Here is an 18,944-nt window from a genome sequence, read left to right as displayed (position 1 = left end):
TACACTGTATGACTGAAACCCAACAATGATTTTGTTATCACGTGCTTATTAAAAAAATAAAATAAAATAGGTCCTTATTTTATATATTCACAACTTCCACTCCCATCCTCTGACTTACTAAGTACATCTTCTTGATTATAGTCATCCTCCAGAGGGAGCATGTGGGTGAATTGATCATCCTCTTCTACTAAATCAAGTCCTTCTAGGATAACTGGGTGGTCCTTGAATCCATCCTTCCGAACAGCAAACATCACTTCAATCATATACTGAACTCTTTTGTCAATTTCAGACTCATGGAGAATATTTCGAAGGCGTTCAAATATAGCTTAAGTTAAACAGAAAAAAAATTAAAAAACCAATATGCAATGCTACTATAATTCACAAATGTAAGCTCACTCAACATCAAACCGATTGTTTTTTTTTTAATGAATCAACTTACCATTGATCCCTCTTGGTGAAACTTGTGTTAATTTGAGGCCACATTCTTTGAGAAAACCAATAGCTACTTCAACACTATCATCAGTTGGTCTTTCCAGGAGTAAAGTGAGCATCTCTAAGCATAAAACTTCATGTGCCTTGAACAGAAAGAAAGCATAAGGAGAAAGTGTTTTTTTTCCTAATATTAACCTTATACTGATAGCATCTTAAAACATATTAATAATACTGTCTGTTTATATATACAAAGAAACAATACAAATGAAATGCAACTTTTCTCCTTCTTTCATTATACATCTGTTAAAAATTTACAGATGATTACCCCCAAAATCTTAATTACACTAAATACAAAGACCTAAGTTATTGTAGGAGAAAAAAATTTCCTATTCATAAATACAAGAAATAGACAATACGTTAGCTGCAGAAAATGCCAAATTAATATCAAAATACAAATGAAAAATTTGTACTAATTTTTATTCTAAGGTACTTTCAGAATCACTAATGAAGACTCTAGGGAAAATCACTTTTTGTTGGCTTTGGGCCACATCCAGTGGTGTTCAGGGGCTAATCCTGAGAGTGCTGTGTTCAGAGATCCATGTAATGCCAGGGACATTATAAACTTAGGACTCCTATATGCAAAGCATGTCCTCAATCTATTGAGCTACCTCACTAATATGATTCTTCTTATATCATCCTTTACTATCCCCGCAACTTGATATCCACTTCCTGATGTATTTTATCAGGAACTATTAAGTAGCAAATAGTTTGTCAACTAAGTGAAAAATTATTTTAAAGACATTTCTGTTACATGACAGTTTTAAAACTACTTTTTAATAAGCAAACTTTACACTGATCAGATTGAAGAAATAATATATACAAATAAAACTAGGTATAAAGTAAAAATAAATTCGGAGAAACTTTACGTAATTTTTTCAATTTATTTTGCCTGAGATTCTGTGATTTACATAATAGTTAGTAATGGTTCCCATGCACACATTTCCAACACCACACCTATCATGAGTGTATCCACCTTACTCCCCATGGTTCCCTGCCCCCCAACACACACACAGCCACTCAATTGTGTGGATCAGTTCTCCTATTCTGTTGCCCTTGATAGTGCATCATTTCCTTACTGTTCATCTTCAAGACTGTGATATTTTAGCAGAGTATCAGATACTAGATTTTTGTAAACAAAAGGTATAGGAGAAAAGTAGTGAAAGGAATAAAAATTATTGCTTTATAAAAGCAATTACATTCTTTGAAGGAATAATGTGCTATTAAGTAACCATGTACAGTCAGATCAATTGGGTTAAAATTTTTTCTGATTCCTCTTTCTACTCAAGATTTTATATTCAAGAATTTTCTGATTTCTCTTTATACTCAAGAATACAAAGTATTTTTTAACCACTTAAAAAACAAAAATTACTCATTACTCTTCCCCAGGTCAATAAATGAAAAAAGAGATGTGTCATCAAGGCAACAAATTGCCAAATGTACTTACCACATTCTGGTTAATAAGATGTGCCACAAATTTTGAAGCAGTCAGACAAAGTTGCTGCAAAGAGATGACAGGAAAATAAGTTCAATTTATAACAATAAAACCAATTTTCATTTATCTATAGAACTTATATCTTACATATTTAAAATCTGCAATTTTTACATTTTAAGTTACAAAATAAAAATGATAAGTGAAAGAGTGTCAGAGTGTCATTGTTAGCAAATTTTAATTGTACAGCTTATAATTTGTGTCTCATATTGAGTAATCAGGATATTTAATACAACAAAAACATTATTACAAAATATTTTTAAGAAGATTTCCTATGGAGATAGCAATAATCCTTTTTATTTATTCTGAGACCAATTATTAGTCCATCCCTATATGATGGTCTACTTAAACTCATACCATGTACCTTATCATTTCTTCTGTAGCCTTTTCGAAAATTAAGAATCAATCTCTTGAGGATTAATTCTCCTATTTGTGGAAATTTTGAGTTTATAATTGCAACCAATGCTGCATAAACATGGGTAAAGATTGGAGAAGCACTCTGGGCTTGCAAAACCGATCTGGATAGAAGGCCCCTATTGAAGAAAGAATAAAGAAAAAGTAAGAAAAACATTTAAAGTCTAGCAATATCACCTACAAATAATCACAAAAGCTAAATTAAGATTAAATTTATATCTTGTTATCTGTGGTATAGTGTCATAAACTATTGGTTATAAAATGACATGGGGCTGCATAACTAGATCTAGGGGATCACATAATTTTAAATTGCTTTAAATAAATTTATGATTTCATTAGTAAATGTTTGATTTTATACCTAGTTTATATAACTATACCTAGGGTGACACAAAAACATTCTTGGATGAAAAGGAGTCACAAATAAAAGAAGCTTTAAAAGCCCTATAAGGGAACTCATCTGTTTTACTAATAAATACTGGACAACTCCATACCCCAAAAAACAACTTCAATTTGTGCCTTCATAAAACACAAGGTAAGATTTTACTGAGATTTTTGTTCAAAACTTTTCTAAATATAATCCCATTTTTTTTTCTCATTTATTATATCTCATCATGACTGAGTTTTTAAAACTTCTTAGAAAGATTATAAAAGTTTGAAGGAAAGACAACATATTTCAAAAAACAATAAATTTGGTTATTAAAATAAATAAAAAATAAAGGTATGATTATTTCTACATTGCTAAGTGATTACTCCCCTTTGCTAAGGGATTTTATACACCTCCAACAATAAATTTATTTTACTTATATTGGTTAAAAACACTTAGCAAATCAGTCATCATTTGACTTTTATTTATTCATTTCCTGATAATTTCACTTGCCATTCCTTTAAGTTTTATTGGAATAAATAATATGAAATAAATTTGTTATATACCTACCAACTGGGCAGGCTGGGAAGTGGAAGGAAACTTGGGAATACTGGTGGAGGGAAGAGTACACTGGTAGGGGGATTTGTTTTAGAACACTGTATGCCTGAAACAACTCTATTATGAGCAACTTTGTAAATCATGGTGTCTTAATAAACATTAAAATATAAAAAATAGTAAATTTGATGGATTCACCATTTATTTAAAATAAATCTGCGATTAAAAACAAAATTGAATGGCTTCCACTTTTAAGTCTAATATTACTGAAACATAAATTTTAATACTCATGGAAGATACAATCAGACATTGTGAAGAATAATGCTAAAACAATTCAGGAAAAGGTCTTATTTATAATTCATTTCTATATGCATTTGATAAGAGAAATGAGAAGTGAGCTAAATGAGGAATTATTTTTAGTAATGTTATAAATAATCACTAGGCTGTCAAAAGGCAAGAGTACAATTTAGGCAACTGAATCAGTCTACTAGAAAATGAGATTAACCCAAGCTAATATAACATAAGGTCTTAAAACCACTGATCTAATTTCTGAGACATCTTTCTTGTAAGTTAGGAAGTCAACCTACAATCTTAGTGACTGTCTCTTGGTCAGTTTTCTACTCAATGATTTTGGAATTGAGGAGTTAGGGTCATGTGAAATGCCAACCTTGAGATTTTTTTTGTTTTTGTTTTTTTTGGCCACACCCGGTAACGCTCAGGGGTTACTCCTGGCTATGCGCTCAAAAGTTGCTCCTGGCTTGGGGGACCATATGGGATGCCGGGGGATCGAACCGCAGTCCGTCCAAGGCTAGCACAGGCAAGGCAGGCACCTTACCTCTAGCGCCACCGCCCGGCCCCCAACCTTGAGATTTTAAAGTAGTTAACAGAAAAAAATATCTCCTATGTAACAACAACTGCATCAAACCACATAGAAAATGCTTAGTCATTTTCTATTACATTTCTAAATTCAACACTAATTTCATTAGTCATTAAAATGGTATGAATAACGTTTATGTAATATTATTACTTATGAGCTTAATTACTGAAATCAATTAACAAATGTCTTTAAAACTGTTACATTAAATTTTCTAAAAAGGAAGATTGCTACATTATATCTAATAGTGAAGTGCCTTTTGTTGTTGTTGTTGTTGTTGTTGTCTGTTTGAGGACACACCAGGTGGTGCCCAGTGTTTATTCCTGGTTCTATACTAAGGTTTCACTTGGGCTCTGGGAAGAGCTGTACTAGCTCTCTGGTCATAAATTATATTTATATGACAACTACATTTTAAATTTTCTCAATTATCTTTAACATGAAGTATAATAAAGGTTTAGCACTCACAAAAATATCATGTTCCTTTAAAAAATGCTCTGAAATGCTAAATATGAAAAAACAATTAATACTTACCTTCCTCTAACTATATTTTCTTGTAGAAGTTCTTGAATAATAATACCTATATTAGAAATATTGACTTTGTTGATAAGACCATTGATTGACTTCTTTAGGGCCTCCCAGCTCATCCTCTGGTATGCCAAGCTAAAAACAATAGATTTTAATAAAGCTTAAAAGTTTAATAACAAATACAATATGTTAAAATAAAAACATACAAAACTAGTACACCTTTATTTTTAACATTAATTTCACAAAATGACCGCAAAGTACAGTGAAAATTTTTTAATTATAACATACAAATGGTATCTAAAATATATTAAATTTTTATATGTGATGTTTTTATACCAATTACTATGTTTCAAGAGTTCAAGATTACCTGAAAGGATGGATATAGTGCAATATATATTTATTATTAAGGTTAAAAAATTTGATCTTAAAATAGCTTATTTCTTTAAAGTGCCCTAAAGTAAACAAATATAAACCATAAAAAGGAAAATTTTATGGTTTTCCTTTTCATAAAAGCATGACAGAGAAAGCAAATTAAAAAGAAATGTAATAAGTACAGAGAAACATAGAGACAGTATGAAGACAGGAGACTAAAAGATTATTCTGTTTCTGTGTTACAATGGGAATGCTCATGTATTGCACTACCATGCTCTGTAGCTTCAGGTATCACTCCTGGAGGGGCCCAGAGATAAAACCTGGGTTAAAACACACAATGTGAGATTAAACATGGGTCAGCCATGTGCTATGCAGCATCCTTTCCCTGTATTTTCTCTCAAACTCACATTTTTCTGTTTTTAAATAAAATCACACTATTTAAAAAAAAAAATCACCGAAGATAGACACAGTAGTCTCTCTATTATCAGTTAAAATAACTTTTGTCAATTATGTGAAACACAAGTGCCCTACCTGCTGTACTATAATTTCTACCCTCATGATTTCATTTTTAGAACAGTTAAAGACAGTAAGATACTACTGGTAAAGACAAAACAAAACAGAACAACAAAAATACTTCATCTCTCCTATTAAACCTTGATCAAAATGATCAAGGACAAGTATACTTAAATCAAGTGTAATTTACTCCCTAATTAGCATGCTTACAATTCACTAAGTCTCAACAGAACAGACTTATTATAATAAAAACTTCTGACTCTGACTTTCCTTGTGCCCTTTACTGTCTATGAATAGACTTATCAATAAAACTTATTTTCCAGAAATGTGCTTACAACTGCATATAACATGAGTGCTTTTCTGACTGTTTTATTTGTTAGGAAATAAGATCGTCACTAAATGTTTCTTTCCTAATTATGATGGCTTTGGACTATACTGAAGAGAGTGATTTAAAAATGACTTATTTACTCCTACAAGAGCAGAATGCCTGTGTTATCTTACAGACTCAACTAACACCAGAATCTTTTTGCAAGTTCATTCTCAACCTAATACTATATGCAGCCCCTACATACTGAAATGATACATGAAGACAAGCAGAAATCTTAAATTTCATATTTCATTCCAGCTTATAATTTTTCTTACATTAATTCAAATCTTTGTTTCTTGTCTACTTTAAGCTAATTATCTTTCTCTTTAAAAAAGAAAAAAGGCACGTAAGTCATACCTGATGATGCTCAGGCTTTGGACTCAGGACTCATTCCTGGTGCTGTTCAGGGGACCCATCTGAGATATTGGGGATCAAACCCAGGTCAGGTGTGTGCAAGGCAAGTGCCTTACTTCCTGTATATCTCTCCAGCCTACTCAAGCTAATTCTTGAGACAAATTTAGAGTTCATTTGTGTAAGGTTCTCAAATACTTAAAAAAAAACTTTCAATAAATTATTAAAGCAAGATGTAAGCGTAATTTTTCTTGTCTCACATGAAATTTTTTTCTTTGACTTTGATTACCCTTATGCCAAACTTTTTTTTACTATTATCAACTTAGTGGCTATTTTAGACTATACTTTTCCAAATTATTTCATTACATTATAGAAGGTCCTAAAATTTTAATTGTACTTTCCTAAATAACTTAACTGTAGTGCAATTAATCTGAAATAAAAAGGACAGGTAAGTGTGAATGTTCATATATGCTATTTGTGTGAATGTAGCAAAAAAGTTAATGTCTAAGATGTCCCGGTCTACAAAGAGAGGGAAAAACAGTTGATTAATTTCACATAATCAAATGGAGCCTATAACTTGTTTTCAGAAATAATACTTTATATTCTCTAAAGATAGGACAAACGGCCTAACATGTGGAATTGAGTATGTTACTCGCTAATGATACATATGGCTGTCCTCTATTACATTAAAAGAGGCATGTTTATTCCTCACGTACTAAGGAAGTTTGTACCTTTTCAATAATGAATTATCATTTATCCTGATTAAAGTCACTTTGCAATCAACCATCACAAACTAACATTCATTGATTTATTTTATGATAATTCCATTTGTCATTTCTTTAAGTTTTGAATAATATGAAAAAAATTGCTACATGCCTGCCAAAGGGACAGACTGGGGGGTGAGACAGAACCTGAGGACATTAGTAGAGGGGGACACTCATGGTGGGATTGGTGCTAGAATATTTTATGCCTGAAAGAACTCTATTATGAAAATCTTCATAAATCATGGTATCTTAGTAAAAATTGAAAGATAAGATAAAAAGCTTTAGCCACATTTTTTTGGTTACTTAATATTTATAGCTATATTTTTTGTAATATTATGTATGACTATACCACAGAGAGTTTAGGTGCTACAAGAGATACAGAAAAATGCACAAAGTTTCAAATACTGCTTTCAAAATAAAAGTTTGCTGCTGAGAAAAGCTATTTATAATAGTGCAGTGATTAGTCTGTTTGCCTTGCAGAGCAGTCAACCTGAGTTCAATCCCCAGGATCCCATATGATCCCTTGAGCCCACAAGGAGTGACTATTGAGTGCAGAACCAGGAATAACCCCTGGACTGTTGAGTTGGACACAAAACAAAAGGAAAACAATACACAAAGTTGTTGAATCTTGGTTTGCTTGTAAAGTTCTGCTTTGGGTCTAAAATAGCAAATTAGTACTTGATAGTTCATGCAAAATAGACACTACTACTGTGTTTCCCTGAAAATAAAACATCCCCCCAAAATAAGACCTACTTACAGGTTTCCTTCCGGGTGAAATATAAGGCGTCCCCTGAAAATAAGGCCTCCCTAGATTCTGTCTCGAAATGAAAATTAATTTACCATAAACTGGTTCCTAGGGCTGCCCCGACTGGCATCTATCAACTAGTGACTTACGTAGAGTCCTGAAGCCATACCATATACAGGTAATAAATTTCCTTTTTATTTATTTATTTATTTATTTATTTATTTATTTTTGGTTTTTGGGCCACACCTGGTGCCTCTCAGAAGTTACTCCTGGCTATATGCTCAGAAACCGCTTCTGGCGTGGGGGACCATATGGGACACTGGGGTATCAAACCACAGTCCATCCTAGGTCGGCCATATGCAAGGCAAATGCCCTACCACTGTGCCACTGTTCCAACCCCAAATTTCCTTTATTTTCATTTAACAATAAATGTGTACTGTATTCTTCATGAAAAAATAAGACATCCCCAGAAAATAAGATCTAGTACATCTTTGGGAGCAAAAATTAATATTAAGACATTGTCTTATTTTCAGGGAAAATGGTACATACATATGCAACTATGGAAAGATAGGTCTGATATATAGATGCAATCAGAAAAACAGTACGCAAGGCTCCAGAGAAGTTTATGAACCAAGAGAAAAGAGGCACAAAATGAGGGCTCTTGTAAATTTTCAGTTCATTATATTACAGGTGATTTTTTTCCCCTCAGTGAGATTATCACTGCTTTATATACTAGTAGCACCAATATACCTGTTCTTATCTGTGATCTGTTCCTGCATCATCCTGAGCTTTGCAGGAGGAATATAAGCACCCCCTGTGCGAGTAAGGAGAGGATCCAGTTCCTCTTTCTTCTTTTTTGCTGAAGGTTCATCCTGAGTAGATGAACTGTGGGTCAATGAGGGTTCTGGGCTTCTTCTTAAGGGAGATGGAGTTCTCCGGGACCGTTTCCGATCCGCATCTCGTTCTCGTTCTCTTTCTCTGCGTTTTTCTCGGTCCCTGCTTCTGTAAATTAAGTATTCATTATTAAATAAAGAAAATATAAAATTTGTTCTTAAATAAATTTCATCCCAAAAAATGAAAAATAAATCCAACTTCACAAATTCAGACAAAATTTGAGATGCTGAGAAAATGTCAGAGGAAAAAATGTAACAAACTAGACCTACAAGCCTTGAAAATAAATTTATATGGAGGACAGATGGGGAGAGGGAGAGAAAGTACTGGATTCTTCAAACTAGAGAAGAGAGATTAACTACTGGAAAATCAAGGAAATGTTTGGACAGCAATGAATAAAAGAAGTGGTTAAAGGATCACATAAAATAGTAGTTGTAAAGCAGAGTTTGAATTAGTCTACAATACAGGGAATTATTATCAATAATTTAAGTAAAATAATGCCATGAAAATAGTTTTCTACAACAAAGTGGCCTGTGATGTACATCATAAATTGTACAAAGGAATTGTACAAAGGAAAAAAATCACTATTTTGGCAATAAAATTGATTTTGGAGTAAGACTAAAAATAAAGGTACTATTTGAAGCATTTTGGGGGATAAAACCGACACTTTTATTAGAAATATCAGAAGATTCTGAGACAATGTTTATAAAAAGTTTTTGTAAGTAAAAAAAATAAATCAACCTTTTTTATTCCTACTCTTTCTTAGTAATGTAAAGTACCTAAAGTAACACTTTTAAGTAATCAAGGTAATTTTCTTTGAAGGTAACAATAAATAGGAAATAACTTATCTTTCCTTTTTGTTCTTTCTTGCACAAAGACAGGAGTGATTTCAGAGCCAGGAGTAACTCCTGAGTGTCACCGGGTGTGGTCCAAAAACCACCCCCCAAAAAAGAGTTGGCAGTAACCAATTTATTCAAATGCCAAACGGATGATACAGTGTCAACTTCATATACTTACTGCAATTAATTAAGTCACATAAATTTCTGATTAGAAAGTCTGACACCTAACAATAGCAGTTAGTTGTTAGCTGCTAATGTTGTTGGTTTAATAATCAAACACAAAGAAAATCAATAAAAGCGTGACTTTTCTATAACAGAACTTTAAATACTAACCGTGATTCCATGCTGCCATCATAAGAATGTCCTCTTCTTGAATGTTCATAATCTGATCTATAATCAAAGTAATCTCTATCCCGAGGGGATCGTTCTTGGTCTGCATATCTAACATATAAAAATCTAGTTATAAACTTAAACCAGCAATGTTATAAATAGTCGTGTATTGATAATGCTAAGAATATATTCAGTAATAACTATAAAAAAGCTTTCATCTTGTGCAAAAAAACCTAACACTTCCTAAAATTCACTTAACCAAACTTATTCAGAACCTTGATATAAAATCTATGTCTGAATGTTAAAAAACATAAAAAAGACAATCCTGCAAATGACACGTTGCTTAATCGGCTCATTTTATCAAGGCATTGAAAAAATAAGACAAGAGTAATTTGTTTGACCTCCATAGAAATGAGCACAATTCCACTCCAAAGGCTATATTATAGTCATCAGTTGTTGTTCTCCAAAGTGCTTACTCGATAGCAGGGATGATGATTAAAATGATTACCAATACAATGCATAAAAATAGCTCTTCGTATCTTAAGCCAAAAATTATAGAATTTTTGGTTAAATCCACAGTTATGTAATTCCCATTTATACATATTGCATAAGCTTCATTCTTTATTATTTATTAAAATTATTCCCTCATCCAAAAACTACATAAAATCTAAAATTCTTACATATGCCTAAAAAATGTAAAAATCTGCAGTATTGAAGATCATTGTTACATTTTTAAAAATCTAGGTTTATTAGAAATTCTTAGAACAATATGATTTGTCCTCAAGTCCACCCAAGTAGTAATGTTATATAATCATGTAGAAGTTAAATTAGTCGCACTAAAATTAAGAATCTAAGAGCTAAATTATTTCTTAAACTTAATTTTAAAACTTTAAATTAGATTTGGAATACATAAAACTATTTACCTGTCTTCAGGAGAGGAGGTCCTCTGGTAAGAATGGTAGTTTTCCCTTCTCTCAGAATAATGCTGTCATAGGGACAGAGGGAGAAGGAGGCATTTCAAACATTCGGTTGAAAGACATAGTTGGTGTCCCTCTGACCTGACTGTTGGCCCTTGCTGCCCACTTTCCACTCACAACGTTCCCTCCTCCTATTCTAAGCAACAAAAAGCTTCCTGGCTCCTCCTAAGAAAGGAATCTCGGTCCAAGTGCAGTGTTATGTCCCCCTGTCAGGTAACCAAGACCTACCTTGGGCTTCCTGGTCCATGTGGTGATAGAGCCAGCTGTGCCTTACTCAGCTTCTCCTCACCACAAACACACAAACACCACCTCCCACTTCTGCATTTTTGTTGTACTTCTGGTGTTGTTCCTGATCCCAGGCCTGTTGAGTTTAGGACCTAGTTCTACCTCTACAGATCCTGCCAAGAAATCTTCACAAGGCTGTCAGCAAATAAGAGTCAGAAACACTGGCCTTAATGTGAATAAGAGGAACATAAGCACTGACTCAGACCACTTGGTCTCCATTCCTAGCAACGAGAAGAACCAAAAATAATGGAGGGGGGAGGAGGAGAAGGAGGAAGAGGAGAAGGAGAAGAAGAAGAAGGAGAAAGAAGGAGAAGGAGGAGAAAGAAGGAGAAGGAGAACGAGGAGGAGGAGGAGAAGAAGAAGGAGGAGAAGAAGAAGAGAAGGAGGAGGAGGAGAAAGAAAATGAGGAGGAAGGAGGAGGGAAGAAGAGGAAGAGGAGGGAGGAAGAGAAGGAAGGAGGCAGAGGAGGGAGGAAGAGGAGGAGGAGGGAGGAAGAGGAGGAGGAGGGAGGAAGAGAGGAAGGAAGAAAATGAAGAGGAGAAAGAGGAAGAAGAAAGAGGAGGAGGAGAAGGAAGGAGAGGGAGGAAGAGGAGGAGGAGGAGGAGGAGAAGAAGAAGAAGAAGAAGAAGAAGAAGAAGAAGAAGAAGAAGAAGAAGAAGAAGAAGAAGAAGAAGAAGAAGAAGAAGAAGAACAACAACAACAACAACAACAACAACAACCCTGGTTGTTCTGTTTCTTTTTTTTTTTTTTTTTTTTTTTGGACCATCCAGTGGCAATCAGGGTTACTCCTGGTTCTGAGCTCAGAAATTACTCCTGGTAGGCTCAGTAGACATGGGATGCTGGGAAAAGAATACGGGTCAGCCAAGTACAAGGCAAACACCCTTCCCACCTTGCTATCATAACAGTCCCCGGAAAGTCCTGTTCTTACATGAAAACTTTCGAGAGCAATAGTCCTCTCACTGTTCATTGAACTGAGAAAATCAGAGTAAAGAAGCACAACAAATTTGAAGATTACTCAAAAAATTAAAGATTTCAAATAAAATAGAAGAAACTAAAGAATATCAGGACTGAGTACCAGAAGGGAAGAAGTAAAAAAAATCACATCAGTGACTCAAGGACAAGGAACATTTCCTGACATCACTAATAAGTAGGTAAGAGAAAGGGAACTTTTTAAACATAAAGAAAATTTAATGGACCACATTTAATGGACCCAGAGAGAAGTACAACTTCCTAAGTAAAGGAAAACAGCAAAGGGACAGAAAGGGTAGTAGATGAAATAATACAGAAAACTTCCACAGTCTGAATGAAATTTGTGCACTGATCCAGGACTATCAAAGAGTGCCAAACAAAACTGAAAACAACACTAATGTATATAGTACAATCAAAACTACAAGAACCAAAGAGAGAACACTAAAAGTGGCAATAGAGAAAGCCAAGCCTCAAAGGAAACAACAATAAATTCACAAAAAATCTCTCAAATGAAACCCTATAGCCAAGGTATGAAAATAATATATTCAAATTACTGAATGAAAATAATCTTCAACAAAGAATACTTTGCCTTGCAAAGTTACCACTCAGATTTAAGAGTAATAACAACATTCTCCAGTGTCGTGTTGGAATTATGTGTCTAAGAAACAATTATTAATATATTATCTAGAGAATTGCTAAAATTGTCACAAAAATTTACAAAAACAAAAAAAATTATCTGCAAACAGCTAAAGACATCTGTTGTATCTAATCCAGCTCTGCAAATCCTGAATGGCTTGCTATGAAAAAAAAATGTAAAATAGCAGAAACCTAAATTCTTCTAGAAAATATGCCAACAAACTTACTTAAATCAACAATCTCTCAAAATTTCAATGATAACTATCTTATCAAACAAAGTACTAGATTCAATAGGAAGCATTGCATTTTCTGACTATATTGTTATAGTAAGCAAAACTGTGGCACTGAAATAAGGACAGATTTCCAACCATTAAAATACAGAACTCAAGAGATAAATCTGCGATTTATGGACCATTAATGACAAAGTGCCTAGTCCTCGATGGCAAACCTACAGCACGCATGCCAGCGGTGGCACTTGAAGGCTTTGCAGCTGGCACATGGGAAGGCCCACAATTAAGATGTGTGGCGCATCAGGAGGCGAGTGTGTTGGTATCTGCTTTGTGGCTCACCTCGCAACAGGGCCGGACTGGCCATTGGGAGGACTGGGCATTGTGCAGCAGGGACTCAAAAAGGTTAGCCATCACTGGCCTAGGTTCTTAAAGCCTCTTAAACAAATTATACTGGAAACTGGATAATCACATGCAAAAATAAATAAAAGCATCTATCTCATACTATACACAAATGTTAATTCATAGTGAACTGAAAACTTCAAGATTAGATTAGAATCTACTAGAAACTACAGAGTGCTCAAGAATGTACTTAGAGTTGTCTTTATAAATTTGACTACATTGTCAATTAAAAACATAAACAGGTGAGACTACATAAAATTAAAACATTTCACACTACAAGAAAAATTTGAGCTAAAATAAAGACATGCTCTTGAGTAGAAGAAAATATTTGCACATAATGCATCAAATAAAGAGCTAATCAGCACACCAAAACATGGGGGGAAAGATGAGCAGACAATTCCACACCTAATAAACATAAAAAAGTTGTCCTTCACACTTAATATAAAGGAACCCTATCAAATGATAAGTTATCATCTCACACTAGTGAAATTAGCATCATATATAAAACAAAAAACAAAAAGAAACAATTATGGTGATGAGTGTCTAAAAAGGAAGAAAACCTTTTGTATTGGTAGGAATGATGTCTGGTTCAAACTCTATGAAAACAATAAAAGATTTATCAGAAAAAGTAAGAAAGGAAGTTCCACGTGACCCAGCAATTCTACATTTGAGCTTCTACTCCCCCAAATTCAAAAATATTAATTCAGAAAGATATATGCACACTTACACTCATTGAATGCTTAGTATACAATAGAGAATAAAAATAATCCAAATGCCAGATCACAGATGACAGAATAGAGAAGTTGTGCCATATATACACAATGGAATACTATGTAACTATAGGAAAAGACCAGTCTTCTCAGGTAGACTTCTCCAAGTTGACAACACTGTGGCATTCTCAGAACTGGGCAAGCAGATTCCTTATTCTGCCTGAAGACACAGCAGAATCTTATCTGCCAAGCCACTGCTGTTTAAGCTCTATAGCTCCTGGAACATCCAGGGCTGTGAAATACCTCCCTCTAGATTTTAGTACTATCAGCCTAATTGAATAACAGCAAGTTGAAAGGAAAAGTTTCGTAGAAGACCACCAAGCTCAATGGGCCAAAATAATAAAACAAAAGGTTCAACTAGCAATGCCAACAAGCCCAGGAAATAATAAGCTTCTCAATAAACTTAGTAACACCATTGAGAAATATAACAACTATCACAAATTGACATAATGATTTGTCTTGAAAATTCAATTTGCCTTTACGTTGTAGATAATATTTCAATGCATTTTTTCTCTATGTATTTGTTCCTACAAATGGGTAGACTGTGGTGGACAGGAAATTAGTGACACTGGTGGAAGGAAGGTTACACTGCTGGTGGGATTGGTGTTGGAATATTTAATGCCGGAAACAACTGTACAATAAACAGCTTGGTAAATCATGATATTGTGCAACAAATTATATATCCTAGAAAATCAGAAGAACTAGAAATTATCGCATATTTTTTAAATGATAAAGAATGATTCCCGTTAACTATACTGTATGTAATATGCAATAAAACTTTCAGGTCATTCAAATTAAATATCTGGCAGATATTAATTTTCATTCAAGCTAGATAAACTACTTGCACTTTTATTATTTTCCTTAAATAAACCTTCCTTTGTTGCTATGATGCATTCAAACAGTTTTTTAGGATGCTCTCATGCCTTCTGGCACTTGTTGGGTGCTGCAAGTTTCAGTTGCAGACCAGGGATCCCAACCTGGTATTGAATTCAATGAACTTGTCCCCTAAAAGGCAACTTTGCTATGGCTGATTTATCTGGGGCCTCTTCAATAAAAACATTTTGGTTTGGTTTGGGGTAACTGCTAGCAATTAACAGGCCCAATTGACTGAATACTCAGGGGATGGTCCTGGTAAGTACTGCGGGAACATGCGCTGCTGGAGATGGATTCCAGAGCTGCATGCAAACTACACACTCTAGGACTTTGAGCTATCTCTACAGATCCATTCTAGTACACTTTATTGCAAAAAATTTAAGATAGTTACTAAAATATAACATATGTATGAAAATTCAGTTTTTGTTTTCAGCAAATGTTATTTGAGTGCATGATATAAATGACATCTTGTTTAGTTCTAAGGATTTTAAAAATGAAACTAATGAGCTACAAATAAGTATACAAATAAACATTTCAATACCATATTACTGTAAAGATATGTGACCAAAATTAATCAATAAACTTGAGAGCATAATCTGATTTAAAAAAATCCAAGTACCTTTAGGGAGTCAAACATTTATCTCTTTAGAAAAAATTTTTAACTGCTGGTCATTCACATTAACAAGCTCTTTTTCTTTAGGAGTTAAAATTACTCTATCATGAGAAGAGAACAGATGTTTTTGAAAGTACTTTAATCAAGATGTAAGCAAAATAAATAATGAGTAATTTGTTCCTGTATACTTATACGCTTGCCTCTTAATGAGAAAAAGATACATTTAAAAATAGAAATTATGCAATATGGAAATATAAACAAAAACCAACTTTCTCTTATTTTATGACTAATTAGTAGCCGTTTGAGTTCTAATCACAATTGCCAAAATAGACTCATTATTTATAAAAGTTCTGGCAGTATACACTAGTCTATGTAGGTGAATAAGAATAATATGTATAATACGGCTATTAAAAATAAAGCATTAAAAATTTTTCTGATATATAATCAAAGCTTTAAAATCATTTCACTCGATAACACAATGAAATGGGATTGCTCAATGTGTATGACATAAATTTCCTAAAACTTGACATTACAGGGGCACAATACAAAGAGATTGTATCAGGCACATGCTTTTCATGTGTCCAACTTAGTTTGGTCTCTGACGCTCCATACAGTCCCCTGATATAATCCAGGAATTACCGCCTGAGCAGAGTCAGGTGAAAACCCTAAGTATAGTCAGCTTACAAAAACCAAAACAAACAAAAAACACAAAATTTGATATTAATACCCTAACATAGACATGGAACAGATTCACTGAATTCATGTAAATACAGTATTTATGTATCACTTACTAAAGTAATGTCATGCAGTTAGTTATATAAAAAGCAAAGGAATTCTCAAGAAACTTATGACCTTAAAGGAAAAAGATAGTTATTCATTTCCTGTAAAAGAGAGAATAAAACTGTAGTTTTACTTTTACAAGGCATAACAATTATTTTGATTACATTAGGAAGAAGGCCTCAATTCTGTGCTAATGATTTTTAACACATCTCCGCAACATCTGTTGTGAAAAAGAGAGAGAAACCAAAAATATTGAAGTCGTGAATCAGGATTTTGTAAATAAAATCAAGTTAACAAATGATTGGCACACTTAATAAGGTATGACAGCATCTTTAATAGGCAATAGTCACTAAGGGACAGAGTACTCAGGGACAGCTGGAAAAAAGTGGCATTAAATAGGGGTTTAGAAGATAAATAGGAATTTACTAAGTAAATAATTAATTTAAAGTATAATCCAAACAATGTGAATTCTCTTTTTTCATTATCATAAATTAGATTTTGTCAGGACAGCAGGTGAAAATAACAATGCAAATCACATAACAAATGTTTTAAATTTAACTTAAAAGGATATGATACACTATAGATTTACTGTAATGTCTAAAAGTATTAAGAGGGCAGTATAAGAAGCTAGTGGAGTAGGTAGTCTGGGTGCAGGCTTGAAAATACAAATTTGAAATTTTAGAACAAAACTTCTAATGAAATAGAGAGGAGGAGATAGAAATATTACTTCTAGTTAGTAAAAAAAATACCGACAGTAAGGCTCAAAACAAAAGCAACAACAACAACAACAACAACAAAAAAGAGAGCTGATATGTGAAAGCCTTGTAAATACCAGAGGAAATGAGGTTTCCAAGCTTCACCTGAGCTATGTCCACTAATCAGCAAGTGTTCTCACTTATGGCTAATGGAATAGACAGAGTCAGACTAAACTGCAAAGTGATTGAGAGGGATAAGCTACCAAATGTAATGGGCTTCTGGACTGAAGCACCCAGAGCTCGTCTCAGGGCTACCACAGAAACCTATCAAGACCACAAGCAAGAAACATGACAAAGTACAGTGTAAAAATAAATCAAGGTTGGAAGAAAGCCAACACTCTCTCTGTGTAAAAGATCTCAGTCTAAAGCTAGAGTTCCGATCTAACATGAATCAGTGAAGAGTAAGCCCCATATAGAGTCTCCTTTCTCTTATGACCACTGCTTGCTTACCATAATCTGCTGCCCACTGAGCCCAAGATTGAATGGCATTGGATCAATGACTACAAGTTCCAACAAAACAGATTTCAGAATGTATGAAGTATCCGCTGACAGATGGAGCTGGTTTTTCTGAGTGGAGTTCCTGCCAAAGGCACCCTGTCTACCTAGACAGGACGCTGGAGAGTTGCTTTTCATAATTCAACAGAAGTTAGAAAGATGATAGTGCTTGTTCTGTGTAAATCTGTCTGTTCAGTTTATTAAGCATTTAACCTGCACCCTTACATGGCCTGCAGTAAGGAGTTTAGTGGTCAAAGCTGGTAACAGAGAGGAATGATAGGCAGGCAGGAGATCTAAGAACTGTATATTAACTTGTAGAGCTATGCAACTGGAAAGAAGGAAATGGAATGACTTGTTCTACTGTTAAGTAAATACGCAGGCAGAGAAAGTTTTGAAAACAGATGGAGACACTGGCTGCTTTTACTACTCTGACCTGATTCTTAATATTTTCCGTATCTCATAACTTGCTCCAACGAAGTCTCTCCTTTACACTTGCCATTTCCTTTGCTCTTCCCACAAGCATCCGCATGGCTTAACTCCCTAATTTTCTTTATCTGTCTGCTCAAATAAATTTCTTTCCAGTGAGAGCCCCATTAAAAATTACAGGCTTCCAAGGCTACTGATCTCCCTTGTCCAATTTCTTCTCTCCAGAAACATCTCAAATTTAGCAATTAACACTAACAAACACTATTACATACTTACGTATTAAAATCTGTGATGCTGTTTCTCCTACTACAATACAAAATCCATTAAAGATTTCTATTTTGTGGAGCCAGAATGATAGTACAGTGGGAAGGGAGGCTTACATGCAGCCAACCTGGGTTGGATTCCAGGCACCACATAGGGACCCCTGGGCCTTGCTAGGAATGATCCTAAGCAGAGGCAGAAGTGATCCCTAAACTCACAGCTAGGAGTGATCCCTAAGCTCACAGCTAGGAGTGATGGCAGAGTTCAGAGCCAGGAGTAATCCCTAAACACTGCTATTGTGTGACCCAGCATGCCCTTTGCCTCCCTCCAATCAAACCAAAAAAGAAATTCTAGGATTTTTATTACTTTATATAAAGAACTTAGGTGCTGGCGAGGTGGCGCTAGAGTAAGGTGTCTGCTTTGCAAGCGCTAGCCAAGGAAAGAACGCAGTTCGATCCCCTGGTGTCTCATATGGTCCCCGCAAGCCAGGGGTAATTTCTGAGCGCTTAGCTAGGAGTAATCCCTGAGCATCAAACGGGTGTGGCCCGAACCCCCCCCCCAAAAAAAAAACCTTAGAAGTTGGGGCCGGA

At 34.4% G+C, this 18,944-nt stretch overlaps 1 protein-coding gene across 1 annotated transcript in view; it reads right to left on the bottom strand.

The window, feature by feature from the left end:
- The window catches only part of CWC22 (CWC22 spliceosome associated protein homolog), a 48,826-nt gene extending 35,464 nt beyond the window's left edge, over positions 1-13,362 (bottom strand). Inside the window, exons 1-10 of the mRNA XM_049772872.1 lie at positions 13,322-13,362; positions 12,037-12,118; positions 10,809-10,870; positions 9,889-9,996; positions 8,576-8,824; positions 4,720-4,848; positions 2,346-2,514; positions 1,937-1,990; positions 440-575; positions 119-325 (exon numbers count right to left, since the gene is read on the bottom strand). Coding sequence (XP_049628829.1) covers positions 119-325; positions 440-575; positions 1,937-1,990; positions 2,346-2,514; positions 4,720-4,848; positions 8,576-8,824; positions 9,889-9,996; positions 10,809-10,870; positions 12,037-12,118; positions 13,322-13,362 — 1,237 coding nt within the window. The remainder of the gene's footprint in view (positions 1-118; positions 326-439; positions 576-1,936; positions 1,991-2,345; positions 2,515-4,719; positions 4,849-8,575; positions 8,825-9,888; positions 9,997-10,808; positions 10,871-12,036; positions 12,119-13,321) is intronic.
- Between the last annotated feature and the right edge of the window lie 5,582 nt (positions 13,363-18,944).

The sequence above is a fragment of the Suncus etruscus genome, chromosome 5 (assembly GCF_024139225.1).
Source record: "Suncus etruscus isolate mSunEtr1 chromosome 5, mSunEtr1.pri.cur, whole genome shotgun sequence".
In the NCBI taxonomy this organism is placed as follows: domain Eukaryota; kingdom Metazoa; phylum Chordata; class Mammalia; order Eulipotyphla; family Soricidae; genus Suncus; species Suncus etruscus.
Note: the sequence above shows the minus strand (reverse complement) of the source record. Positions and strands in the feature narration are given on the sequence as shown.